This window comes from Rhinopithecus roxellana, chromosome 16 (assembly GCF_007565055.1).
Source record: "Rhinopithecus roxellana isolate Shanxi Qingling chromosome 16, ASM756505v1, whole genome shotgun sequence".
NCBI classification, from domain to species: Eukaryota; Metazoa; Chordata; class Mammalia; order Primates; family Cercopithecidae; genus Rhinopithecus; species Rhinopithecus roxellana.
This window is the reverse complement of record NC_044564.1, coordinates 33,789,456-33,817,094: the sequence shown is the minus strand read 5'-3', so window position 1 is coordinate 33,817,094 and position 27,639 is coordinate 33,789,456. Positions and strand designations below refer to the sequence as shown.

The 27,639-nt window shown below is 43.2% G+C and overlaps 1 protein-coding gene across 1 annotated transcript in view; it reads right to left on the bottom strand.

The window, feature by feature from the left end:
• The window catches only part of NTRK2 (neurotrophic receptor tyrosine kinase 2), a 366,752-nt gene that overhangs the window by 51,114 nt on the left and 287,999 nt on the right, over window positions 1-27,639 (bottom strand). The window contains exons 18-19 of the mRNA XM_010378077.2: window positions 26,280-26,452; window positions 19,319-19,553 (exon numbers count right to left, since the gene is read on the bottom strand). Coding sequence (XP_010376379.1) covers window positions 19,319-19,553; window positions 26,280-26,452 — 408 coding nt within the window. The remainder of the gene's footprint in view (window positions 1-19,318; window positions 19,554-26,279; window positions 26,453-27,639) is intronic.

Below are 27,639 nucleotides of genomic sequence, written 5' to 3'. Positions count from 1 at the left end.
ATGATTGCATTTACACTGGTTCATTTTGCCACCTTATCAAGTTAGGGTGTTTGTCATGAGGAGAGGCCCTGGCTCAACACAGGTAATATTAGTCTGTAGTATGATAGCAGATATACATGGCGTTCAGACACTGTTATTAGGTTTTATGTACTTTTTCATTTCTTGTCATTTTATGTATTTCCACATACACAAACATCCAGAACAAAAAGCAAACCACGAAAGTCTGCATGTGGCTAATAAATAAATAAACTTCTTCCTTAATATGGGGATATTGCTCTAAGAGAGAAAAGAAAGAAAAAGATAATATCACCTCTTACCTGTAAGGCCAGCAGATAAAATGCATCTTCTGAATGATTCATGGGGGTTGGACATAAACAGTGGACAAAGAAATAAACTTTTAAAAATACCATTGAGCAAGACTGTACATTCTGCAGCAGAAACTGTATCTTTGTTTTTTTAAAATGTTTTTTCCCTAGTTTTGTAAATTCTACAAGAATTGATCTTAAGTCTTCTCTGTGAAGACAGTATTTTGGTTTAATTCAGTGAACCTGAGTCTTGAGATTAGACTTTTAGAGCTGAAAGGACTTTAGAAATCATCTAATCTGATGAACACTGTCCTCATTTCACAACTGAGTCCCAGACACAGAGGTCCAGGGAGGGTTAGTATGCTCAGACCACATACAGATCACATGGGTGGCACTTAGTGCACAGAAATCATTATTTATTATTATTATTATTATTATTATTGAGACGGAGTCTCGCTCTGTCACCCAGGCTGGAGTGCAGTGGCCAGATCTCAGCTCACTGCAAGCTCCGCCTCCCGGGTTTACGCCATTCTCCTGCCTCAGCCTCCCGAGTAGCTGGGACTACAGGCGCCCGCCACCTCGCCCGGCTAGTTTTTTGTATTTTTTTAGTAGAGACGGGGTTTCACCGTGTTAGCCAGGATGGTCTCCGTCTCCTGACCTCGTGATCCGCCCGTCTCGGCCTCCCAAAGTGCTGGGATTACAGGCTTGAGCCACCGCGCCCGGCCCAGAAATCATTATTTAGCACACTTTGGATTTATGCAACCACAGGTAGTTGATCTTATGAATAACAGGAGTACTATGTTTGTCAGCAGGTCAACCTTGTGTTTTATTTGAAAGGGTTTCGAGGTCTGTTTTTGGGAATGAGGAACCTGTGCAAGGGGCTGAAACAGGCTGCCATATTCCTGTTCATTTCACACTCATTACAGTAGGAGTATCTGAGGACACCCTGGGTGTTCTGGTACTGAATGAACAACTAGGGAAGACTGTTATGGCCAAGTGTGTCCTTGGGTGAATGTTCTCTCTGCTACAAAGTTGGTGAGTTCTGCTGAGAGCTTGGAGAATAGTGAAGCAGTCATCTGGTAAAAAGTTGAATCAAATGTTCTCTGGGTTTCTCTGATCTGCTTACCATTTCCCCTTTTCTCTCAACTACTGCCACTTAATTATTCACAGTGAGTTGTGCTTCAAAGCTGTGAACATTTGAACATTCTCTTCTCTGTGACATGGAGAAGCTGTTGGCCATGGTCCTTAAACTATTTAAATACTTATGTCATAAATATAATGAGATACCAAGACTTTTTTAGAGTAGTCCATGCACATATAATCAATGTCTTTGAAAGCTCAGAAGAAGTTTGGCAAGTTTGAAAGAAGGAAAGAAAGCATGGAAGGAGGGCTCAATGGAGAGTGTAGGGAGAGCTGAAACCATAGTTAATTCTGGAAGCAGAGTGTTTCATAAATGTTTCCCTGTGCACAGAGGACCTAGATCTGGTCATATTGGTTTTGGGGGGCAAAATAAATGTATAGAAATGAGAATATGATGGCTTATTTTGATTGTCTGAATAAAGCCAATGGAATCTTTGAGTTAAAAGGATCTTTAGGAGTTATCTAAATTTCACATAATCTTAAGACACCATCTTCAAAACTAATGAAAATAAAAATGCATGTATTACTAGGAATTCATTTCTAAAACTTCAAGTTGGTAATATTTATACATTATAAAGCTAAACCCCAAAACCATATCAAAGTTTTTCCATTGCCTAATGTGTTAAAATTGTGTATATAACACATCTGAGCATGTCAGTTTTCATTAGTTTTTACTGGTTACAGCATACTTCATATTAGTAGTTATATTAATGGTTATAATATACATAAAGAGAAGAAATTGAAATCCACTGTTTACAAAACCAGTCACTGAAGCCCCTTCATAAACTCACTGGGTTCCATAGAACACAATTTTTAAAACACTGGAGCCCTTTCTGCAGCATAATGGAAGATGGAAAACCTACACTTGGACACTTCCCTCCAGTGACAAGGAACTCATCTCTTGGCAAGGCAGCCCTGACACATCACAGCTCTCGTTCTTAGTTCCTCTCTACTTTGTGCCAAATCTGTTTCATGAAACTTCTATGCAACAGACACAGTTCTGGTCTCTGGAACCTCTATCCTCATCTATGTAGCAGTAGGTAGCTAGTATGTCCACATTTAGGTCTTCCTTTTTCTCACCTGAATGTCCCCAGCTCTCCCAACTCTCCCACCTTGGTGTGACTCAACTATTTGGATACCCTACTATGAATGTTTTCATGCCTGTTAGAGGTGATCTTGAAATACAGATGACTTAAAATCACTTTAAACTTAATTTAATGCACCCCACTGAATCCTTGGTCTCCTTCCAGACCATTCCAAAACGAGGTCATAGAATGACACCAACTGTCCAGTTATATTGGTCAGAAATCTGTCTCATATCCTTGATATTTTCCTTTTCTTTTCCCTTTCCATACCCAATCCACCTCCAGGTCCTGCAATTTTGCCTCCTAAATAGCTTATACGTCTTTTCACTTTGCTCTGAATCCATGCCCACCAAACCATCATCTCCCCACTGAGCTTCTGGAAGAGCCCCTTAGCCCATCTGCTTACTCTGGCTCCCAGAGTTGCACAGCCGTACGTCTTTCTGAGAGCTCTTAGTGGCATCCCATTGCTTTTATGATCACCAACAATCCACAGCATGACCGGCAAGGTCCTTTCTGCTTCTACAGCTGGGTTTTGCACCTTGGGTTCTATGTCCAGCACACTGGCCATCTGCCATCTCCTTCACCATGCTCTGCTTCTCTTGCCGCAGGGCCTTCCTGTTCATTGTTTCCTCTGCTCAGAGGGGACTTTCCTTACTTCCTGGTGTAGTTAATCCAATTTGCAGGACTCAGCTCAAAGATGCCCTCCTCAGTCTTCCCAGAGTAGAGGAATCTACTCAGGTTAGATTCCCTTATTACAAGTTCTCATTGCCCTCAGAATGTTTGTTCCATGCCACTTACCATAGGTCTTGTTCAATATGTTTTTGTGGAGTTATGTGATAAATGTCTGGCTCTCCAGTGGGATCAGTAGGTCCAGGAGGCTAAGATGTGTCTGTTTTTGCTCACTTTTTCCCCCTAGTGCCCAGTGCCCAGCAGGTAAGGTGCTCATCCTCAGCAATATTTGTTAAACGAATTAGCTACATAATTCCTATTTTGATTCTTTCTGTTCCATCAGGAAGAATAACCTGAAATCTAGAAATGATGTAACAAATATGGTTAAATCGTTCTTTAAATGGAAACTGTTTTAAATGAATCTATGTCTTCAAGCATAGCTAAACGCTGTCCTAGTCTGCTCCTTTTGACAATGTAAGTGTGGCACTCACTCAGACAGAACAAACAAGAAGAAAGTAAAAGTGGAGACAATAAAGGAGATGAGCAAAGGCTGACATAATTTCTAAGAGGTAAAAAGTAGGATCCCAGAAACCACTGATCACCAAACTTGACCTTTGTTCCAGGCTAGATTTTAACATAAACTATTTAAGGGTTGTTTGAAAGCACTTAGAAAATGACCAGAAGCAAGTATAGGTTTTAAGATGAAATCATACCAAATAATCATCCAAAAGTAAGGGAAGTTGCTGGATAGGATGGGGGATTGCTTTGGACATGAAGTATATTGATTTCAGCAAGGCTCTTGGCAAAGTTCCTTACAATATCCTTGAGAGGTGGAGAAATGTGAGCTGAACTCACAGCTAACCAAACACTAGTGCATGCATGCCCTCTTAACACTGCCCTGCCCAGTGCTGACTCACCCTGATGCTCTTTATTTTTGAGATTCTCTCTGTATGCATAGATAGTTATAATAATCACAGCTGACACAGAAAGTGCCTGCTATGAGGTAGGCACTATTTAAGGTGTACTTAATCCTTACCACATCTCTTTAAGAAGGTATTATTATTATTATTGCCATTTTTAATTTTTTATTATTTTTATTCATTTATTGATTTTGGAGACAGAGTCTCGCTCTGTACCCCAGGCTGGAGTGCAGTGGTGTGATCTCAATTCACTGCAACCTCCTCATGCCTCAGCCTCCCAAGTACCTGAGATTACAGGTGCCCACCACCACACCTGGCTAATTTTTGTATTTTTAGTAGAGAATGAGTTTTCGCCATGTTGACCAGGCTGGTCTCGAACTCCTGACTGCAGGTGATCTGCCCACCTTGGCCTTCCAAAGTCCCCTCCTTGCGATTACAGGCATGAGCCACCACTCCCAGCCCTATTACTGCCATTTAAAAGCTGAAGAAATCATGTTGAGAGGTTAAGTCACTTGTTCAAGATCACAAAAATAGTAAGAGGTGGATGGAGCTGGAATTTGAACCCCGAAAATCTGGCTCCAGAGACTATGCTGTTTATGCAATTCTCCTACCCTCACCTCCCTGCTTCCAATGTTCTAGAATGCTCTTAGCCAGCAGACCTTTACTGTCTGCATGCCTAATGAGCATTCATGCACTGGTTTACAATGCTGTAAAGGAAGTGTTCTTTACCTGTAATGCACAGATCCTAAAGGGATCCATGGATACAATTCATAGGGTTCTGTCAATTTGAATTGCATCTCATTTTCATGAGCCTTTAACAAAAATTTAGCATCTCTTAGGATTGGCAGAATCTGTGAAACTGTCACCCATAGAAATCAGATATTTTCATGCCACGTTATTATTGTTACAGATACCTCAAAACATCATTTATGATCATCACTTTGAAATTTTAATAGGTATTAGATCCACCAAAAGATCTCATTATTTAATGTTTTAACAAAAACACGTGTGTTATTATGTCACCCTTTTAACATTTTATAACTATGCTCAATGCAACGCTGTTCTTTTGTAATGCTGTATATTTTATTTTTTTTTTGCACGCAAAACATTATTTGGTGCAGGGGTAGGTAGGCTTCCCCAGACTGCTAAAGGGCAGAGCCCTATACTGAGCTATGCAAATTGAGCTTTTCCTGCAATGTGTGTGGTTTATGCCACAAAACTTTTCCTTTAGGACAAGTGTTTCATGCTCAGGCAAATACATATGACTCAGAATGGCTGACAAAAGGTAAGCGAATGATCGTTCTGGACCAACTCCAAAGACACAAAGGAAGCACATGACACAGAGTATTAAAATATGCTTTTAGTGGTGGTGGCTAAAGTTGCCTTTAGGGATAGTGTGGAAAAAAACAGAGTACAGGACAGCAGCCAGTTAGGAATCTGGGGAAGTCTTTCGACTTTCTTAAAGACCTCACAAACACCATTCTAGCCTGGGAGGGTTGACCAACAATGTATGAAGTGTGGCTGCACTGGTAGGAAGCGTTTTATTAATTCAGGAGACATGAAGAAAAGGAAAATGTGGCAGTCAATGTATCATATATGTCCCCACAGCAACACCTTGGGCTCATGCCAAAAAGACCCAAGACAGCATTCACAATCTTTGGAACCCATCTTTTGATTCAAGAATAAGATAGAGCATCCTTGCAAACATGCTAGGTGTAGCACAGTATATGCCACAGGACTCTGCTCTGTCCCTGTTCCCCAATGGCAACAACAGAATCAATAATACCTTACATATATATGTATACTTCACACTTTTCATGGTGGCATCATGACAACACTCGTAGCAGGCAGAACCGACTGCTTTACCATTTTACTAAGATGAGAAATAAGGTTCCGAGAAGTTAAATGAGTTATTCAAAGCCACACACTGCACAAATATTGAAGGTGAGAATAAATCCAGGTCTGCTGTCTGCCTGCCTATGTTCCTTGGCGTATTAATCAGGTTCAGGAATGACTCAAAGCTGGAGAGCTGGTAGGCTGGACAAAAGACCCAGATTCCCTCCTTAAAATAAAGGGACAGGCTGACTATTTCTGAAGCCCCTTCCCAACCTTAAAAGTCATGGTTCTGAAATTTGAAGTATCCCTTTCCTTCTTCCAACCAACACAGCTTTAGAACTTTGCTCTGCACAGCGGGCCACTGTTCTAGATGGACCTTTTATGATTACAAAGGACAGAGCTCTGAGAATACACCAGGTGACCCTTGTCCACCTCTCAGGGAGAAGACTAGAGGAGCCAGGGTTGTGCTGAGGGCACAGAGAAACTTTCAGAGTGGGAAGAGCGTGGACTTTTTGTTTGAGGACAGGAGCTCAGATGCCAGTCTGCCAGAGGCATAAGGGAGGGCACCTCAGGAAAGTGACTTCACGTCCCTGAATATTATTTTTCTCATCAGTAAATTGGAAGATGGCTGAGAGGGTTACATGCCAAGCTGAGACATAAAAGGAGGCCAGGTATGTCAGTCTTCCTTACAAGACCCCACATCAGCCCTCTAAAACATTAACAGGAGTCTTCTAAGGTCATTGTTCCTACAATGAAGTCTAATGAGTTTTGCAGAAAGAAATTCACTACTTGCCCTAAGACAGCTGGGAAGAACTTAAGCCCCTGTGGTAGCTGCAGAAAAAGCCATACTGAGGTTGGACATCACTCACCCTGCAATTTCTCCTTTGAGTGGATGTTCCCTCCACGCCCTTAACCCCGGGCATCAATCTCTCCATACCTTTCCAAAACCCAGGAAGATTTCTGTGCTGCACACAAAGGCGAGGCATGAGCCTCAAATCCTCCCCAGCTTCCGCTGCAGCATCTCTGTCATCAGCAACATGTGAATGAACCAAATTATCTCCAGGGCTGAGGGCGTGGGCCACATAGCTGGGCTCCGCCGTCAAAGGAGCCCAGCGTCATGTTCTCCACCCCCTTATGAGAAGGCTGGTGCTGTCGTAAGGCTGTGAGGGAGGAAGCCAGCCTGGAAATGCCATGTAGGGAAGAAACTGTTCCATTTCAGTGTTCGAATTCTAAAATAGCTGCTAATAAAATGCCTTCATACTGTGACACTTCAATACAGACACCCACAAGGATACCTTGACAAGCTGTTTGACTCTCCACAAGCCTTTTCTTGCATTTCCTGCGTAGGGCCTCCACCAGTCACCCACACAGATACACAACCATGCAGTGACAGAGAAGGCCAGCAGGGGTCTGCCTAGACCACCAGCCTGGGAGCCCCAATTCCTTGTGGAGGGGGGTTGCGGTGTGGGGGCAGCGGTGTTGCCCTGTGTTGGCATGTCCAGGAGCACGGTGTATCACTTTCCACCTGCTGCTTGCTCTGTCTCTCTCGTGATCCTCATGATGTCTTTGACAACACTTACCTAGAGAATGAGTCAAGCTCGCCTCCCAGGATGAGAGAGGAGAGCCTCAAATAGCACGTCATTGACTAACTGATACCATAACAAATAGTTCCTGGGTTCATTCAGAAATGTCATGGTTCAATGAACCTAAGCTCCGATGTTTAAGAGGGTAGGATACGACTGTGTGCTGGTGATTAAAATTCAGAGGATCTTTCCCATCAGAAGACCTAAAACTCCATTAATTATGGTAATACCACCTCTATCAGGGACATCAAGGGTGATGGTTGAGAGAATTTTTCACGGCAACTATTCTCCTTTAGAAACTTGATAAATAAAACCTTTTGTAATGTTACCATTTGAATCTCAGCATAGAGGAGACCGTGTTATATCCTTGTCTACTTTCTGTAAGTCTACCTGAGCAGCATCCATATAATAGCTCTACCCTGGCTGGGTGCAGTGGCTCACACCTGTAATCCCAGCACTTTGGGAGGCTGAGGCGGGCAGATCACAAGGTCAGGAGTTCAAGACCAGCCTGGTCAGCATAGTGAAACCCCATCTCTACTAAAATTACAAAAAATTAGCCCAGTGTGGTGGTGGGTGCCTGTAATCCCAGCTACTCGGGAGGCTGAGGCAGGAGAATCACTTGAACCCGGGAGGCAGAGGTTGCAGTGAGCTGATACTGTGCCACTGCACTTCAGCTTGGGTGGCAGAATAAGACTCCGTCTAAAAAAAAAAAAAAAAAAAAAAAAAAAAAAAAAAAAAAAAAAAAAAAACACCATAGCTCTACACTTGGCTGGACAACCAGACTCACCTGAGAAGTTTGTGAAGAATATAAATTTCCAAATCTCATCACTTTCGAGATGCTAAATCAGTTTATGTAAAGTGAAGCCCAAAAACCAACATTATGCAGAAAACACTCTGGGGTATTCAGATGTGTGACCAAGTTTAGGAGCCCACGCAGTGGGAAGGTCTACAGTACTAGGTAAGATCATACTTCCATGCCTCCATCAGCATAAAAAGAATTTCAGACGTTTTCTCTTAGCTGGATATCACAAGCTATTTTATGTCTGATCATTCTCTTCATGGAGTCAAATTTAAACTAGTTGTACATGGTGAGCAGAATTCCTCAGACAACATGACTGTGCTAAGTTCTTATGGTCACCCACAGGATGATCAACAGGGAAAGCCACTGCAATTCTGCAGAAAGAGAAACCCTGGTGTTTTTCACGTCTCCATAGGTATCCAGTATTAGGCTACGTTGATGTAACAATATCTTGGAGTTTTCTAGTCTCTCATACATAGACAAATAGACTAGGTAGAAATCTGAAATACTGACTGGAGGACAGAATTTTAAGAGATTGATATGGAGAGCTGAAAGATGAAGTCAAATCATGCTTGGACTCAGGAGTAACTTTCATCCTGAAGACCCACTACTTTGAAGAGCATCTTCACTCTGAAAGACTTGCAAGAAGAATGTTATAGAATCTTTCTTGGAAGCTCCCTTTAGGCAATTGTCATGATCTGTAAGAACTTAGGAAGTGCCTAGCATTCTGTGAGGCATGTGGAGTTCAAAATTAGAACTTCCACATCCTCCCAAAAAGTACTTGGTAACAGGTCATCTAATTGTATTTATAACATCCGTCACAGGCAATAGTCTTTGCGGTTAACAACATCTCTACCTGTTATTTATCCTTTAAGGCTCACCTCAAATTCTGTTTCTTTCAGAGAATTTTCCAGATGTCATCCCACATCTCCCCCCAAATCAATTTATCTCTGCTCTCCATAACATGTATCACACTGCCTAGTATCAGAGTGATTCATTTACGTCTCTTCTACCCAGGAAATGTGTGGTTTTCTTTGGGGAACAGAATACATCTTACTTGGTATTTATACATTAAAGAGTCATGGTTAAGAACTATGTCTGCAATACTATCTTGGATTAATTCAGCCATTTCATCCATCCAAGGTGTTTGCCCCAACCATAGGCAAAGACTGTGGGGGAATGTGAAAAATGGGGAGCACTACTAATATTCTGCCTACACATTTTTTTTGTCAAAGCCTTCTTGAACCAATTCACATTTTTAATCCAGGGAATCTCTCAAAGGTAACAAGTAGGCTAAGATAATTTCTTCTTGCTCAATACTCACTGGAGATGAAGAATACTCTCCTACTTAAGTAATAATTCTGTGTAGGCAGGGAAACTTTAATTGTAGAAAAAGTATTATGTAAATGTAAGTTATTTAATTAAAAAGGAAAAAAAAAACCTTCACAGGAAGTAACTGTTTTAAAGTGATGAAAGAACTTATTTGCCGTGCTGCAGTCTGTTAAGTGGTTCACTAGTAGATTTTCAAAATGATATATTCAATATCAAGAGAAATGATAACCGCCTTCTGCTTTTAGGCAAGATGCAGTAATAACCAAAAAATGGCTTCATATGTGCAATAATAGTTTTCACAACACTAGACAATAGGCAATGAAGGGCAGTGAGTGATCTGAGAGATGAGAAACAAACATTGTGAGCTTAATTCATTGAGAGGGACAAAGTGGGCAGCCCAGGAGTCCAGCCATCTCCCTAAGTTGAGGAGATGGAGCTGAGAGTCTGGGGAGATCAAAGTGGCTAGCGTTGAAAGGACAGAACACCAGAGAAGAGAGAGCTGCACATAGAGAGAACTCTGAAGATCTGCAGAGGATGCCCGTTAAATACTGAGCTGAGTTCTAATCAGTGCATGCATGTGAGGATACTATTTATGGCTGAAGCAAGAACTTCCCAAACGATCTGAGAAAACAGTGCCCAGTGCTCACACAGGGTGAGAAATAAAGCTGGTTCCTATGAAGCAGGGTGAGGACCTCAGGATTCAAGGGGCATTGGGCAGAGTACACAGGAGGATCATGCCTCAATAGTGGGAAATAAGCCCTAAAGTAAGCATCGCCCTAAGGTATTCTTGACCAATGAATCTCAACAGTAACACACAAAAGGATCGAACTGTTCCTATGCAATATAAATGCATTCCATAACAAAGCTCAGAAATATTTATAGGAATACAAAAACATCCAGCATCCAACAAGGTGAAATTCACGTCTGGCATCCAACTTAAAAGTACTAGGCATGCAAAGGAACAGAAAATATGACCCACAATGGGGAGAAAACTCAATCAATGGAAACTGGTCAAGAATAGACACAGATGTTAGAAATACAGACAAATACATTGAAATATTTATTATGACAATATTCCATATGCTTAGTTAATTAGAGACATGGTAGATATAAGAAAAAGCCCATATTGAACTTCCAGAAATGAAAACTGCAAAGCATGAAATGGAAACTATACTGGATGAGAATAATGGAAAATTAGACACTGCAGGAGAAAAAATTACTGAACTTGGTGACATAATAACAAAAACTATCCAAAATGAAGCAAACAGAAAAAAAAACAGAATTCAAAAACATGGACACAGCTCAGTGAGCCACAAGACAGTGTCAAGTGGCTTATTATAAGTGAAATTGGAGTCCACAGGGGCTTGGTGGGAAAAGCAGAATAAATATTTGAGCAAATAATAGCCAAAAAATTCTGAACTGATGAAAACTATAAACTCACAAGTCCAAGAAATCCAGTGAACCCAAGCACAATAAATATAAATACAACAATACTAAGGCATATCATAATCAAATTGCCCAAGACCAGCAATAAAGAGAAAATCTTAAAAGCAGCCAGAGCAAAAAGAAGCATTAACACAGAAGAACAAAGATCTCCCACTGAGAAACTCTAGTGTATTTTTTTTAGCAGTTATTTTGTATCACTTCGATTTACAGCTCTCAACTTTTAAATCAGGGGCTCATTGCAAATAAAGAAACAGATGCTATCATGGTGCATAAGGTCAATGTGACAGATAATTTTCTTTGATGACCCCAAAGCCATTTGCTTCCTTTTTATCTGTAGCAGAATTGTAGTTTTGTCTAGGTCTTTGGTAATAAGTCATTGATCTCTGGTGAGTGAGCTCAACCCTTAGTCTTACCCACCTCTGGCCAATGAGGTATAAGGAGAAGTCTTTGCAGAGAGGACGTTCTGGGCAAGATTTATGCTCTGATGGAAAAAGATGTGCAGGAAAAAACAATCTGCTCCCTGCAGCAACCTGGCATTCCTCCTCGGATTGCAGTTTTAATGTTTGGAGTTGCTGCAGCCATCTTGCTGCCAGTAGGGAAAGACCAAGGATATCTCCAGTGCCATTCCACAGCTCTGACACTGGCAAGCCTCTGAACCAATCAGAAATTGCCTGCTTCTGAACTTCCTTTCACTTGAGTAAAACAATCCCCTATCTGCTTAGCCACCTTTAGTAGCATATTGCTTCCTTGGACTAAACACATTCCTGACTGATATGATCATAAGGGTAGAAAAGGAAATCAGAGACTTGAATATTTGTCTTCAGGCTCCAAACTGGATGCTCTTCCCTCTGTACCCCAGCTAACTCTTTGTTGCCAGCTTACTTGTAAAAGTGGCTCTGGTCTGAGTGATGCAAAAGCATAGGACATCACAGGCACGAGAAAGCTGAGGACCGACTGTTTCAAAACTGAAGGAGGGGAGACCTCTTAGGACCTTGAGGCATCAGAGTCCTTATGCCCCATTCAAGACAATGGGCAATGTCCACTTTTCCCTACCATCATTCCCAGTGCACCTGGAAGCATACCTAATTTCTGAATGTAGCACTTCTACATATAAAGTATAGGGGCTAGTGATTTCAAGAAAAAGAGACTCAGAAGACCGAAAAAAAGGGGGACAGATGGATTTACCCATCTACTGCTAGCATTCTTCACCAGTTGGGTGAAGGATGGGACCAAGAACTGGAATAACGTATCTCCATGCTGGTTTCCACAACTTTCTATAGCCTTTGTTAAAAGATCACAAGGCATAGCAATAGATTAAAGGCTCTGAGGAGTTCTGCAGCAAGCAAAGAGATTGCTGACCTTATGATTACAAGATCACCTTTTTTGAAGCACACCCACTGACAGCTGATGAGTGAGACCCTGCTCTAGGCAAATCAAATAAGTACACAGATGAAGATATTGGGATCTGTTTGGCAGATCTATTTCATTAACCATGTGACATATCAGAATGCAGTCTAATATGTCATTTTCCAATGTAGAAACTCTCAGTGGCTCCACACTGCCAAAAGGATCAAGTCCAAAGTCTTTGGTATGGCAAAACCCCCTGTGAAACGTGATAATAGCCTCAAGAGCCTATTTTGTTAGCCTCAGAAGAATAGCAAAGACCCCATTCCTGGATCACATACTGTGACGTTTACATTGCCATCTCTCCTTATATCCTACTTCCTGTCTTCCTCTCTATCCTGGCCTAGGGCCTCCTTGCAAATGGAACAATTTGGGGTCTATATCTTAAACACCAGCTCAAATGTTGTGTCCCTGAGAACCCTACTCTGAGTTTCCAAAGTAGGCTGAAGGCTTCCTCTTTTGGGTTCCCATTTTGTATCTACACTACAGCATTTATCACATTGTATTAAAATGTCTAGGCACTCCTCAAAGTAGAGCCTATGTGCCTTTCTTTACAAAGTCTGGATGATTTTTGCATCTACTATTGCATCTAGCACATAGTAGTTGTTTCATAAATATGTACTAAGAAAATGAATGAATGAGAGGACTCTTACGCTCACCCTGTGGCAACTCCAAAGCATATGTAAATGGCTCTTAGGAAGGCCTGAATACAAATTAAACTAACTTAGAACCTTGAAATGATTTATACAAGTCTAGTTTAACACACAAATAGTCTGAACTCAATAGACTTCTCCCTGGCAGACAGGTTCCTCTGAACTGTGCTGTAAGTGTTGTGAGAAGCATTAATTGAAGATGATTTCATAAAATAAACAACCTCTTATGGTTTTAAGTCCAGTTTAATCAAAAGAGTCCAAACAGAAAGATCTATAATTGTGCATGTGAAAGCTAAGAGTCATTGTCTAAGTATTATACAGTGAAGGGAAAATAAGAAAACGATCCATGCAAATGAGGGTCAATGACACAGAGGACATCCCTCTTTTAGGAAGGAATTGGGTTGCTCCTTAAATTGAATATTGTGCCTGGTTTCAAAGGTTCTAGACATAGTTTACAGGAGGAAATTTTCTTATTATGGTAATAAATAGAAGTAAGTTTTAGCCCTGGGCTCTTCACTGCAAAGAAATGTTTTCTAAGATAAGGATGTTCCTATATTCCTAGCTTTACTTCCTGAAGTCAACACTCCCAGCTTCAAAGTCAGACCCAGGTACGAATCTGAGTGCCATCTTTATTCATCTGCAGGGCTACAAAGGCACACACAAAAGTGGGAGTCCTGGTGGGAGTCCTGTTCAATAACCATGTACTGACCACCTCATACGCACCATGCACTGTGGCAGTTTGTGCAGAAACAAAGATGTGTAAGATTTATCTTCTATCTGCTCTCATATTAATGAAAGACATAGATATGAGCCAGTTTCCTTGACACAAGGTACAAGGTGCTGTATGCTGTGATGCCTATTTGTATGGATTATGGAGAAATCACATATTTGTGAGCAATTATTCTGCTAAGAGGAAGTCAGGAAGGAGGTGAAATTGAAAACTCCTCTTATGTTGCTCCTCAGAGAGGGAATGGCGTTAGTACATGGGACAACAAGATGGTAAAAAACATCTGTGGAATGAGTCTATCTTTCCGTTAATCAGTCAGTCAATCAATCAGTTTATCCATCCCTCCATCCATCTACCCACCTATCTTGAAATATTCACATTACATAAAAATATTTCTTAAAAATAAACACATTCTTTTTAAAGACCAAGGAGTGATGGTTAACTCTTGATTATTTCTTACCTACTTGGCCAGATCTTAAATTATCTAAACCTTCTCCTCCCTTCTGTGGCTCAGGACTTTATTTTCCGGTTCATCAACCCTTGGAACCTCCAAGGTGAGCAGGATAAGGTGAAAGGTGCTAAAGTTCGCATCTGTTCATCTGGCCACTTGCTGTATTAGCTGGTCTTGGTACCACATGTCTTCCTTTCTCTTCCCAGTTGATAAACTGGGAGTGGGTATCTAATGATGATTTCCTGGAATTTGTTGCTGACCTCACTTTAACACTTGAGAGTTATGCCCTGGCCTTGCTCAGCCAAGTTATATTCATTTGTTTCTTTAAATGTCTACTATAAATCACTTTACTTATTCTTCTTCCTTTTCTTTTCTTAAGTGGAAGATAAATTAAAGGACAGGGTTTCTTACCACTCCAACATAAAGCTGAAGCCCAAGGGAGAACAAGACTTAACAGCTAGGATTTCAGATGTTTGGGGCCCTCCACTCATCAACAGATCACATGCATTTTAAGCATATGTTAAAACCAAACAGTGAAAACCACCCAAAGGGCACATTACAAACATTTCAATGGGCTCAGTGCAACACAGTCATGACCAAGTAGAGTGAGACCCTAGGTCTCCAACAGGCAGAATGTGACCAAAATCTGGTTCTGATGTTTCCTTAATGTCAGGTTTTGCCAGTGGAGGAAACAAACAAAAAAACAAACAAACAAACAAAAAAAAACAAAATAAAAAACTGGTACTGCAGAGCTGCTAATGAAAACAATTCAGAGAACATAAATGCTAGAATAATTTTGGACCCACCATGTCGGGCCGGTTTCAATGCAAATGTAGTGTTCCGATTTCTCCCTTCAATGGGAAGGTATAATTAGCTCAGCTGCAACAGGGTGGATGCCTGGAGGCAGCCATTTCCTGGTGCTACCAGCTCCCCTGTAACCAAGGAACAGCTGCCACCCGCCCCTCCTGCCATGAATTGCACAGAGACATGGCTATCCCTCAAGGCTGCTTATAAGCCACCATGAACGGAAGGCTTGGACTTCTAGTGGGAATGGTTCTTGCTTAAAGATAAAGAACATTTTATGCAGTTCAGTTGACTCCGTGCCCAATCACCATTTTTCCACATAAGATAGTCCTTGTCAGAAAACAAAAACCAAAACAAACAAAAAAACCCACACACAACTGTCTCCCATTACTGCGATGGAAAGAATTTTTAACATTGGTGATGCTAGCTCACACCAGCTAAAGCAGCTTCTCACCTTGGAGTTCAGTGCAGAGTGTTGAAGAGGATAGGGAGAAAATAATGAAAAAATTTTTAAAAAAATTACTTAAGGTGCCGGCAAATTAGAAACCTGAACTGTAAGGAGAACACATTACCCCAGCTATGGTGACAGAGAAGTTGAAGAGACACCGTGAAGGGGATGGGTCCAAGGTTAAGCTTTTAAGCGACCCAATACGTGAATGACTGATGTAAAAGCAAGAGTGCTCTGGGACTTAGCCACCGCAGGAGACATTGGAGTTCTCCTGCAAAACAGATCAACAGCTTCTGCTTGTCCACTTGACAAACTCAACACAATGGACCCCATCAATATGTCAATAAGCAAGCATCTCCCAAGAGCCAGTTCTATGACAGCAAATACTCACTTTCACGAAACGAAAAGGTGAACCATCATTCTGAAATTCTAGAGAAGGCAAAATAAAGTGTCATTTCCTTGTTTCCCTAGGCTGCTAGCAAATTGTCAGGTTTCGCATCCATCATTCACTTCCCTACGCAGTCCTGCCCATTCCCATCTGCAACAGAGACCATTGCGAGGCTGGCTCTTTTCCCTCATCCTGAACGGAAAAACCAAATAAAAACTAACCCTGCAATTGCAAATGAGTAGTGACCATGGGGGCCTGGGGGGTGGGGGTGAAATTAACGTGGCATCTGGAGCACATTTCTTAGTGACTCAGCCAGTTCCAAGATCATGTAACAAATAAAGGAACTGGGAATTGTTATTCTTCCGATCATTTCAGAAGGAAGTACTTCAGAATATTGTCACCTAAGTGGAGGACTTTCTTTTTAACAAATAATAAAATATGGTAGGCAGCAAAGTCCAGTGTTTTTACAATGTGTAAATAAATGACCAAGATTAACTTCTTATGTTCATAATGATGGTCACTGTTTTGCTATTATTTTCCTTTTCAAGCTTTTTCTTTCCTGTTTTTTGAGATATAATTCAGGTACCACAATATTTAGCCTTTAAAGTGAATGATTCAGTATTTTTTCAGTATATGATTAATGTTGTACAATTGCCACCACTGTATATAGTTCTAGCATATTTTCATCACCCCCAAAAGAAACACTGTACCCAGTAGCAGTCAATTCCCATTCTTCCTCCCCTCATCTCCTGGTAACCACTACTTCCTGCCTCTATGGATTTGCCTCTTCTGGACATTTTATATAAATGGAATCATACAGTATGCGGCCTTTTGGGTCTCACTTCTTTCACTTAGCACACTGTTTTAGAGGTTTATCTGTGTTGCAGCATGAATCAGTACTTTATTCTTTTGTACTGCTGAATAATATTCTACTGTATGGATTACCACATTTTGTTTATTTATTAATCAGTTGATGAACAGTAAACTTGTTTCCACTTTTTAGCTCTTAATAATAATACTACCATGCACATTTGTGTTCAAGCTTTTGTGCAAACATATTATTTCAGTTCTCTTGGGTATATGCCTAGCAGTAGAATTACTGAATTACATGGTAACTCTATGTTGAACATTTTGAGGAACTACCAAATGGTTTTCCAAAGCAGCTACACCATTTCATATTCCCACCAGGAGAGTACCAGAGTTTCAATTTCTCTACATCCTGGCTAACACTTGCTATCGTAGTCATCTCAGGGGGTGTGAAATGGTATCGTATTGTGAGTTTTCTTTGCATTTTCTCTAAAGACTAATGATGTCACCCATCTTTTCATGTGCTTGTTGACCATGTGGATATTGTCTTTGGAGAAATGTCTATTCAGAACCTTCTTCTACTTTTGAATGGAGTGATTTTATCTTTTTATTGTTGAGATTTTGGGTATTTTTCTTTAAATTATTTTTGGAGATTCCTAGAGAGGAGGATGCCAGATTCCATCCAGCTAAGTCCTAGCTTTGGGGATGAAGTGTATGTGTATTGATTTGGGTAATAATTAGGTGGAAAAACTTATTGAGCATTCACTTTTTGTGTCAGGCACGTTGAACTCTTTACTAACACCGTGGAGAGAAAGCCTTTGCCTGGGCCACATGTCCCTCCCTTGGGTGCTCATCAAGAACAGCAAAGCTTTTCCTCAGAGAATCATCCATATGTTTCCCTGCCCCATCAAGGAAGGGAGACCTTTCATCAAAGTGTAGAACTAGCAGAGGAGACACCTCTTTGGTAGGTAAAATCTCCCCCATGTTTTAGGTATCTTGAACAAACTAGTCATTGCTTTTAAGCTACATTTTGAACACTTGAAGTTAAGAGTGTGCTCCCATCTCCTGAATATACACCCAAGAGAATCCTTTTCCATGTGGTCTCTATTCCTTTTTGCCATACAAGATGTAAACAATGCTTATCAAGGTGATCAAGAAGAAAAACGCCACAAAACAGTCATGAAGAATAATGGAGCACGACAATAGATGCATTTTCTTACACTAATTATAGCAAAGTTCACTCCACTAAAATGCAGAGGCCATAGAGGTGAGCAAGGCTGTAAGAAGGGGGATAGGAAATAAACAGAGAAGGTGCCTCCTCAAACATAAATAACAATGAGAAGAGCAAAGCTAGCATCGTCACCAGCCCTACCCTATTATGAAAGGTAGCCAGTTCTGTGCTTTACGCTCTGAAGCTACAGACACCAGGACATTTATTCCCTTCCTTCATTTTCCCTTCCTCTCTCCTGGAAAAAACAAGCAAAACACACAAGAAAATCAAATTGAGGGCTGATAGAAAATTAAATCGAAGTGGTAGAACACCACCCCGAATCTTCACTCTAAATATCACAACTTCAACATTTCCAGAAATTCCCTTTTCTCTCATGTCCGAGTTCCAAAAATCTCAGTTAACAAAGTTAACATATCCCGGGGGCCAGTTCTAGGTCATCAGTGGATTCCAGTCACTGTCTATAACTCTGCCTCTCAGTGACTTCAGTGGCGGAAACACCAGACAAGCTGTGTGGAAGTGTCTAAGAACAGGCAGGACAGAACTTCTTCCATCTCACCAAGCTAAACTGCTTTCAACCAAGGTGGTGCTTGGAGGGAACTTCCAAAGTCCAGTGTACTATTATTTATGTGAGCAAGTTCACTTCAGTTCAAATCTCAAACAAAGGCTCCAGACATAATTTCACAGAATCAAAGCCAAACCTCAGCATCCTTTAACCTCACCAGGAATTCCCCCAGGCCCTCAGGTTTCTCTGGAAGGATTCTCACACTGAGGACTTCACTCTTGGAGATCTCACCCACCATGCTGGAGTGCCAAGAGCAGGGTGGGTGCTATGGACTGACCTGCGTCCCCCCAAAATTTATATGTTGATAACCTCACCTCCAGGATCTCAGAATGTGACTGTATTTGGAGATAAGACTTTAAATAGGTGATTAAGTTAAAATGAGATCATTAGGGTGGGATGCAATCCAATCTGACTGGTGTCCTTAAAAGAAGAGGAAATTTAGACATAAAGGGAAGGATTGGGAGGTGACCCACACATAAAAACCATCCCATGTGAGGACACAGTGAGAAGGCTGCCACCTGCAAGCCAAGGAGCAAGACCTCAGAAGGAACCCATCCCACTGACACCTGGAGCTTGGACTTTCAGCTTCCGGAGCCGCGAGAAACACTTGTCTGTTGTTTAAGCCACCCAGTCGTGATATTTTGTTATGACAGCCTCAGCAAACAAATACAGCAGGGGTCCCGCAGGGAAAGAGGTCCTTGGGGTCTCTGATCTGCACAGCTACTCACCCTGTAGTAGTCAGTGCTGTACACGTCCCGGGACATCCCGAAGTCCCCGATTTTCACCAGCAAATTCTCCCCGACCAGGCAGTTCCTGGTGGCCAGGTCGCGGTGCACGAAGTGCTGGGACGCCAGGTAGACCATGCCCGCGGCGATCTGCTGGGCTATATGCAGCATCTGTGACTGCGTCAGCTCCGTGGGCGGATTGCCCTCAGCCATCAGCACGGCGTCAGGGCCGTGTGCCCTGGGGGAGGACATGGAGAATGAAGCTGGGTGTCTCAGCATTTTCACTCCAGGGGCCCTTTGCCCCTGCCCCTCCCCGTCCCTTCTGCTAAGCTCCTCACCCCTACCCTGTCAGCTGCTGGTGCTAAAAGATGCTGCCTGACTTAGCATGAAGAGGAGACGAAGGTGCTTCACACAGTCATACTTCTGAAGTCCCGAGGGCACCCAGGCCGCTCTGTTTCCCGAAGATTCTGGAATTCCCAGGACCCCATGGGCCTGAATATCCCCCTTCCCTCCAGTGCACAGACAGGTTGACATTTTAGGGGCTCTGGCACTCTGCTGGGTTCAGCCACTGGCCAGGGCCCCTTGACCCGGAGAAACAGCAGGTAGGTGAAGGAAGACAAAACCAAAAACAAAACACTGGGGGAAAGATGGACTCTCCTCGAGGGATGGACATGGCAGCCCAGTGGGTCCGTACCCCTCCCCACCTAGCCAGATTATGGCAGACTATGCCAGAGCATCCTGCAACCAAGCTGATTCCTCCAGAGTTGGGCAGCCTGCGGCCTTCCACAGTCCGCCTGATTTGCGGCCAGGCATGGTTTTGAAGCTACCCCTGGCTCTCTCAAGCCCAGTTCAACGACAGAGTCCCAGGGCATTCTCAACCTGGATGTTCATTCCCAATACAAAATACCATTGCCTTCTGTCCACCCCTCCTCCAACCTCCGCTCAACACGGGCTATGGCCAACACATACGAGAACTGTTTTGAACCCACAGCCTGTTTATTCTTTTGCTGGGGAAAATTTTATTGTTTACACTATGGGGAGGGGGACTATGATTTTTTAAATCTTATTTTTCTTCTGTCTTACACACCTGGCCTCTCCCCAGCTATGTGATGACTTAGGGCATCCTAACACACATGTGCTGCAGGGGTGGGAGGATCCGCATCTTAGGATGCCGCCCTCAGCGCGGCGGGCCCTGCTGTGACATCCTGAGCTGGGAGCCAAGATGGGCGTCATTGCCCCTGGTGGCCTGAGGGGGCGCTGCAGTGCAAGGAATAAAGGCGGGGTTTACTGCCGGGCTCTGTCCTGGCGTGGCCAAAGGCAATTTCCCTTGGAAATTGCCTTTCCCTTGGAAAGGAAAGATCTCCCTCAAGACATTTTGAAACACTTGGAATAAATATAGAGGTTTTTGCATAAATGTTAAAGTGGGTAACCTCACCTGCAGGGTTTCAGAGCCGTGTGAGTATTTGAAACTGAGAAAGCCAGAATTGTCTGAGAACACAGGTCAGGGTTTGCCCTGCCTCTCCGCCCTCCTTCCCCAAAATTATTCAAGCCACAGGCGTATCCCCACTTCCATCCTGGCTCCAGCCTACAGTGACTCGCCTTCCCTTTGATTTCGGGAGGCATTCTGCCACCAGGTCTTTCATTCCTGTATTCTAAGGGAATGAGCACTGGACAAGAAGTTAGGGGCTCTCCCAGGCCCACCAGGTCCAGTGCCGTGATCCAGGGAAGCCCTTTAATTTCTCTCATGTGCTATTTCTTCATTAGTCAAAAATACAGGGGAATATTATATTGGCAATACATAGACCCTGGCCATGCTGGTGCTTGATATATGGCTTTTGGATGAATAGATCCCTCCTGTCTCTAAATACCTGGATTGAACCATTCCCTAGGGAGGAGTTTCCTGTTTTTGTACGAGCCAGTCCTAACATATTTCACCTCTACTCAAACCACAACCCCCAGCTGCCTCTTGTCACATTGAGGAACAATACTGGGAAAATGCTCCAGGGCTTTCTTCAGCTCAAAAGCACATATTCAAGGTAAGAAGTGGCACAATGGCCAAAGCTCCAGGATATGTGAAATGAATTTGGATCCTGTCCCACACTCGCTGTGTGATCTTGGGTGAGTTACATAACCTCTCTGGGCCTATTTCCTCACTCTGTAAATTGGAGATACTAACTGCCCCTTGCTAAGGGCATTGATGTGAGGAGGATTGACACTGCGTTTGCATAGTACTTCGTGCCCTTTCACAGGAAAACCAGGGAGAAAGGCTTTGCAAACAAAGATTCTCTTTAAAAATGAAACGGAGAGGTGATGTGAAAACACAAGTTATCCTCTGTGCATTAGTTTTTGTAACTGGCCTGTAACAGGGCTCTTCAGGATACCAGAGGGTGAGCCCTTTCCACCTCACTAAAGGTGAATCAGGCCTAACCCTTTCAAGCACTGAGGGGCCCGGGGAAATTGCCAACATTTTCACTGGTCTTCCTTAACTCTACTGTGACCTCAGCACCAGAAGGGGCCTGGGGTGCACACAAACTAAAGAAAACCTGAAATAAAGACCAAGAGAGTCGGTCAGAATTTAATCTTCATAGATACCATCTGAAGACTAAAATAATTGGTTGATTGGCCACAGCCTTATCTCAGTTCCAGAAAACTTATCTACTTTAAATATCTCTCAGAGGCAAAGGCTCCAGGAGAGAGGAAAAGTTAGATGTCAGTGCAAAAGGCCACCTCTGCACAAAATTCTATCCTCCAACCCCACACTCTGCAGATGTCAGGAAGCTGGTGGCCCTCTAATGCCTAATGCACTTTGTATTAGTATGTGTGGGTTGGGGGAGACTCCTGGATTTTTAAACAGTCATTTCCCCTGTTTATATCTGGGTATTTGCTGTTCGACTTTTTGAACACGGCTCTTTAAATAAAATAAGCCTCTGGATGCTTTCTCTGAGCAGAACATACTGCTGTAAAAAGTGGGTAGGTGGGTCTGCTGCACAAGTCCTTAAGAGGATAGAAATACAGTTAACGCTGCAATCCTCTGCTTTCACTTTCCCAGGTCCTCATGAAGTCTTAGAAATAAAAACACGTTTCATCTCTTCCAGGAGGACATTCCTTAAGAGGTGGGGGAAAAAAAAAAAAAAAAAAAGTACCACCAGCTCCCTGGCTTGCGAAGCAAGTAGCAGGTTCATGGGCCTGACTTAGCTGTCCAGTTCTCTCCATTGTGGGTTACAGCCAGCACTGCACTAACTGCTCTGGCCCCAGGATTCTATAGCGCACCACTTTCCTTCTGGTCTTTTTAACCACCACCTCAGCAGAGAGGATGGCAGAGTGGTTAAGATCATGAGTTTTAGGGGCTGCAGGTTTGAGTCTCAGCTCTGTCATCCGCTACTTGTGCGATTCAGTTTCCCCTACTGTAACGCAGGAATGATGGCAAGGGTGGGTTATACCCTAAAAGATATTAAAATGCTTAGAAAGTGCAATAAATGCTAGCTGTTATAGTTTGAAAAACAGTAGTCTATCTTTCCCCTCATTAGAAGGGAACTCTGGACAGATTCTAAGAGGAAAAATCATGAAACCCTTGCAAGCAAAGACATGTGTTTTATTCCTCATTTCCCACTCTAACTAGCATACAGCCTGGCCATGCTGGTGCTTGATATATGGCTTTTGGATGAATAAAGAGAGTAGGGAGACAAGAGAAGACATCTGTCTTTATAGGGCAGAGCTGATGGCAGCTGGAGCCTTTCATGGCAGCTAAGTGCCCAGTTCCCTTGCGGAAAGAGGACAGCCTATATTCGCAGCATGTTAGTGCACCTGAGAACTAGATTCTTGGCATGGCAGACCTCTTGTTCCCAGAGTTTAGCAGGTTCTGAAACTAAGCAGGCTAGGTTTCCAATTGCTCCACACCCTGTGCAAAGTGCCAAGGGAGAACCAGGTGCCTGTTCCTTCTGCAAGGCAGGAAGGAGAGCTAGGGAGAAGGAGAGGCTGAGTGAGAAAGTGAAAGAATCAAGTTGTAACACACACACACACACACACACATTCATGTATGTACAGACACACTGTGAGCTCACAGAAGCATTTAATTGCATCAAGGTGAGCACATTTGGATTTCTTATGCTACAGTTTTTGGAAAGCACCATTTTGTATTAGGGAAGTAGACTGGGGCATGGGAACAATGGGAAAATATTTCTCCTAGAAGCAGCCGGACCTCAACCACATTCAACTTTTTTCTTCCTTTCATGTTAGAGCTGACAAGACAATGTCCAAAAGTCATCCCCAGTCCTATCACTTACAAGAAAAATTTTGCTGACATAGGATAATGCATTAGGATTGTCTCAGAATACTGCAAATTGGCCACATATTCCTAATCCCACCTGGCATTTCCTCACCCACACAATCATAGGAAAAGTAGAGAACAGGGATCCAGCCCAGCAAAGAAGAACTAAATTGCACGTGGATCTACGAGGCTAAAGAGGGTAAAAATGATCCAGACGGCAGCAACCATGTGATGCCATTTCTAAAAACGGCAGTATGTTCTTGCGGTGATTGACTGATTACTTAAACTGCAGTGTCTGAGTCTTACAGCAGATACATGCAGCTTACTGGGGCTGATTTCTGTGCAAAGCCCTCTTCAGCGCCCATGGAAATGAGAGGTAGACAGAGAGTCCTAGTGTTGCCATCACAAAAAGGTGCCACTTCCCCAGGATTTCAGATCTCTCAACCAACATGAAGAGGAAATTGTGGCAGAGATGAACCATTGTGAAAGATTATGGGGGCAACCTTTCTTATTACCTCTCAACTCAACAATGCACACACTGGACCTTGAGATGGATTAAATGATACCCCTTTCACAGGTAAGGAAACTGAGCTCAGCAAGGGCAGGCGAACAGCCTTTAACACCTTTCCTAACTATTGCTATCTACCAAGATATCACAACCAGCCCGTTTGCTAATCTTTCCTAAATGAGGACTAGCTAAATTAAAAAAGGAAAAAAAAACAAAAAAAGAAAATTAGACCCAGATAAAACTTAGAGAGGATCCAAGGCAGGCCTACCTGAGAACAAGGTGACTGAGCAAAGTGGGGTGGAGGCTCTTTTAAGCAACACCAGCAACTTGATGCCGAATAGGAAGGAGAACCTGAATCTCCCGTCCTCACTATTGGGCCCTCTCACTCTTTAGGTTCATGATAATGTATGTGTCACTTCCATAGAAGCCAAAGCATCACTTGCCTTCCTTCCCCAAGGAGTATCTGGCTCAGCACATTTCTTCCCTTCCTTTGTAGATGCAGGAGAAGAGCACTCACTATGGACCCCACCAGGGTGATCACCAACTCCCTGCATCTTATTAAACTCAGCTCTCCTTGTGATATCTCTTACCAAGGCAGCTGGTTTACCAGCTGACATCATTCCTGGCAGAATTCAAGCGTCTGCTTATTGAACGCTCCCTATTCGCTCCTACGCCAAGAGCTTTCTATACTTATTCTAGTTCAGTCCTCATGCCTACCCTGCCAGCTCAAGATTCTCATCAGAACAGCTAAGAGACTTGCCTGAGGTCACTCAGCTAATAATGCCTGGACTGAGACTCAACTTCAGTGTCTGGAGGCCAAAAATCCCTACTGGTATCATCACGCAGCATGGTCTCCTCAAAAGTCACCCCTTATATTGTGTGAGTTAGCTTCACTGTTTCAAAGCAAGTTGACCTTTCTTCCCAGATCACAGTCACTTTCAGCCATTTCTCACCTGTTGTATCTTGTGGTTCCTCCCAGTTTCCTGTACCCATCACCTGAGGGAGGGAATTTCTTGAGAAGGCACAGCTGAACTAAAACCCAATCAAGGCCAGGTGTGGTGGCTCACGCCTGTATTCCCAGCACTTTGGGAGGCCAAGGGAGGCAGATCACTTGAGATCAGGAGTTCGAGACCAGTCTGGCCAACATGGCAAAACCCTGTCTTTACAAAAATATGAAAATTACCAGGCATGGTGGCACATGCCTGTAATCCCAGCTACTTGGGAGGTTGAGGTGGGAGAATCGCTTGAACCTGGGAGGCAGAGATTGCAGTGAACTGAGATCACACAACTGCACTCCAGCCCGGGTGACAGAGTGAGACTCTGTCTCAAATAAATAAATAAATAAATAAATAAATAAATAAATAAATCCCACCCAATCAGGCCAATGTTAGAAATTCAAATGACACCCTAATCAGTAGCCCAGTGACTCCCTTTATAGTCAACATTTTCTCTTCCTTGCCTTTTTCTGAAGACCCCACATCCCATAAAACTTCTCAGTTGAAGCTATCCATCTTCTCATGACCTCAGGGTCTCTGCATAATCTGGAAGACTCCATAATCTGGAGTCTTCAATCAATGTTTTTACCTCCTTCCTTCTGAAGCTTTTCTTCTTTGGATTTTGATCTTTCCACTGTAGATCCTCTGAACTACTGGCCTTCTGGTTATTCTTTTTGTCCTTAGAATAAAGTCCAAGCCCACACCCCACCCTTTCAGCCTTGACTCCTCCAGCTGTTTTTCTGCTTCCCTTTCTTACTGTTCATTCCACAGCCTGGGAACTTGAAAACTTCACTCTCACTGGACTGCACTTTCCATTGTGACACCTGGGCACCTTAGCTCTTCCCGTTTCCTTTGCCTTTAATAACACCACATGGCAAACTCCTAGAGAACATCTAAGACCCACCCCAAATGCCTATGTCATATACCACTCAATGTAGCAAATGTTCAGTGAATGCAGACTGAATTGAGTTGGATCATTTGCATCACATTACATAGAATTCATTGATTAAGGAAAAAGAACAAGACTGTCGTCTTCTTTTTTCTCTCCTCCTTTCTCTGGCACACGCTGGTGTCATCAAATAAGACGCTTCGAGAAAGGTCTAGGGGTCCCTTGTTCCCTCCCATGAACCTGCCCCACTCCTGAACCCTGAAGTCCTGCTCGCTCCTGGAGCCCACCTCCCTGCCTCACTGTACCTGAGGAACTTGTTGAGGTCCCCGTGCTTCATGTACTCGAAGACCATGATGAGGGGGTCGCCCTCCACACAGACGCCATAGAACTTGACGATGTGCTCATGCTGGAGGTTGGTCAGGAGCTCGGCCTCGCGGTGGAAGTCTTTGCGTGCATTGTCACTGGCATCCTTCAGGGTCTGGGGGTGGGCATCAAAAGAGAGGGATTACTTCAGTGGGCCCTATGCTACTGAGATGGGAAAGACATCGTCTCATTTGTTAGGCAGAAGATGAGAAAACAGCCTAGTTCCTACGGAAATAATGTTTGTGCTAATAACTGAGGAGTAACTCCTTAGGCATATGCAAAGCTTTCCAGCTTACGACACACTTTCACAGAGGTTCTCTCATTAGGTTACAGACAGGAGGTCTTTTTAGGGTCCACATCCTTCCTAATCCTGGCCTGCACCCAATAATGCCCATGGGCTTCTCTCCCTTGTTGGTGCCTGTTGTGCTTTCTGTGATGCGATGTGCAGCTCACCTCTGCTCAGATAAGATTTAAAAACTTTATGTTATGATTCTGTTGCAAGAGGAGTACAGTGAACCTTTGTGGACCCATCTCCAGCTTCAGCAACGATCACTTTGCCTGTCTTTATGTAGCACTGCACAGAGCCTTCTCCAGCCTGTGCTTACAAACACTGCCGGCTCACAAAACATCCCTGCCCAGCGAGCCGCAAGAAGAGTGGTCACGCTGCCAAGGTGAAGATGCCCAGGGGCATGACAGCCGGGTTTTGGTGCCTTTAGTTTTCTGCTCAGATCACTCTGCCACCGCGGTATCATAACATGGCAAAGCCGGCATTTAGTGATGCATATAATGTGCTGAGCTCTTGGCATGTGCCCATCACCGAGCCAGAGCTGTGATGGCATCAAGAAGGCCATGACCCAGATCCTGGCCTCAGGCGCTTATAGGCAAACAGGGAGATATGACATGTATATAAATAACTGCAATTCAAGCTCAAAACCCACTGTCCTGAATGAATCAGCACCTGCATCTCTCTCCAGCTCAATCCCTTGACACTCCTCTCGAAACCCATGCGTCCACGTTAAGAACTATCTGCAGTTGCCCTGATAACAGCAGGCCATGCCTCCCTCCCTTTGCACATGTGCATTCCTCTGCCTGGAATGCTATCTTGGGTGTGGTCACTGGCATGGGAGGTTGAACTCCCCACCTTTGCCAAGGCTGTTCACTTCCTAATCCCAGGAGCCTGTGAATACGTTGCCTGATGTGGCAAAAGCAGCTTTGCAGATGTAACTAAGTTAAGGATCTTGAGGTGGAGAGATTATCCTGGATTATCCAGGAGGGCCCAATGTCATTACAAGGGTCCTTATG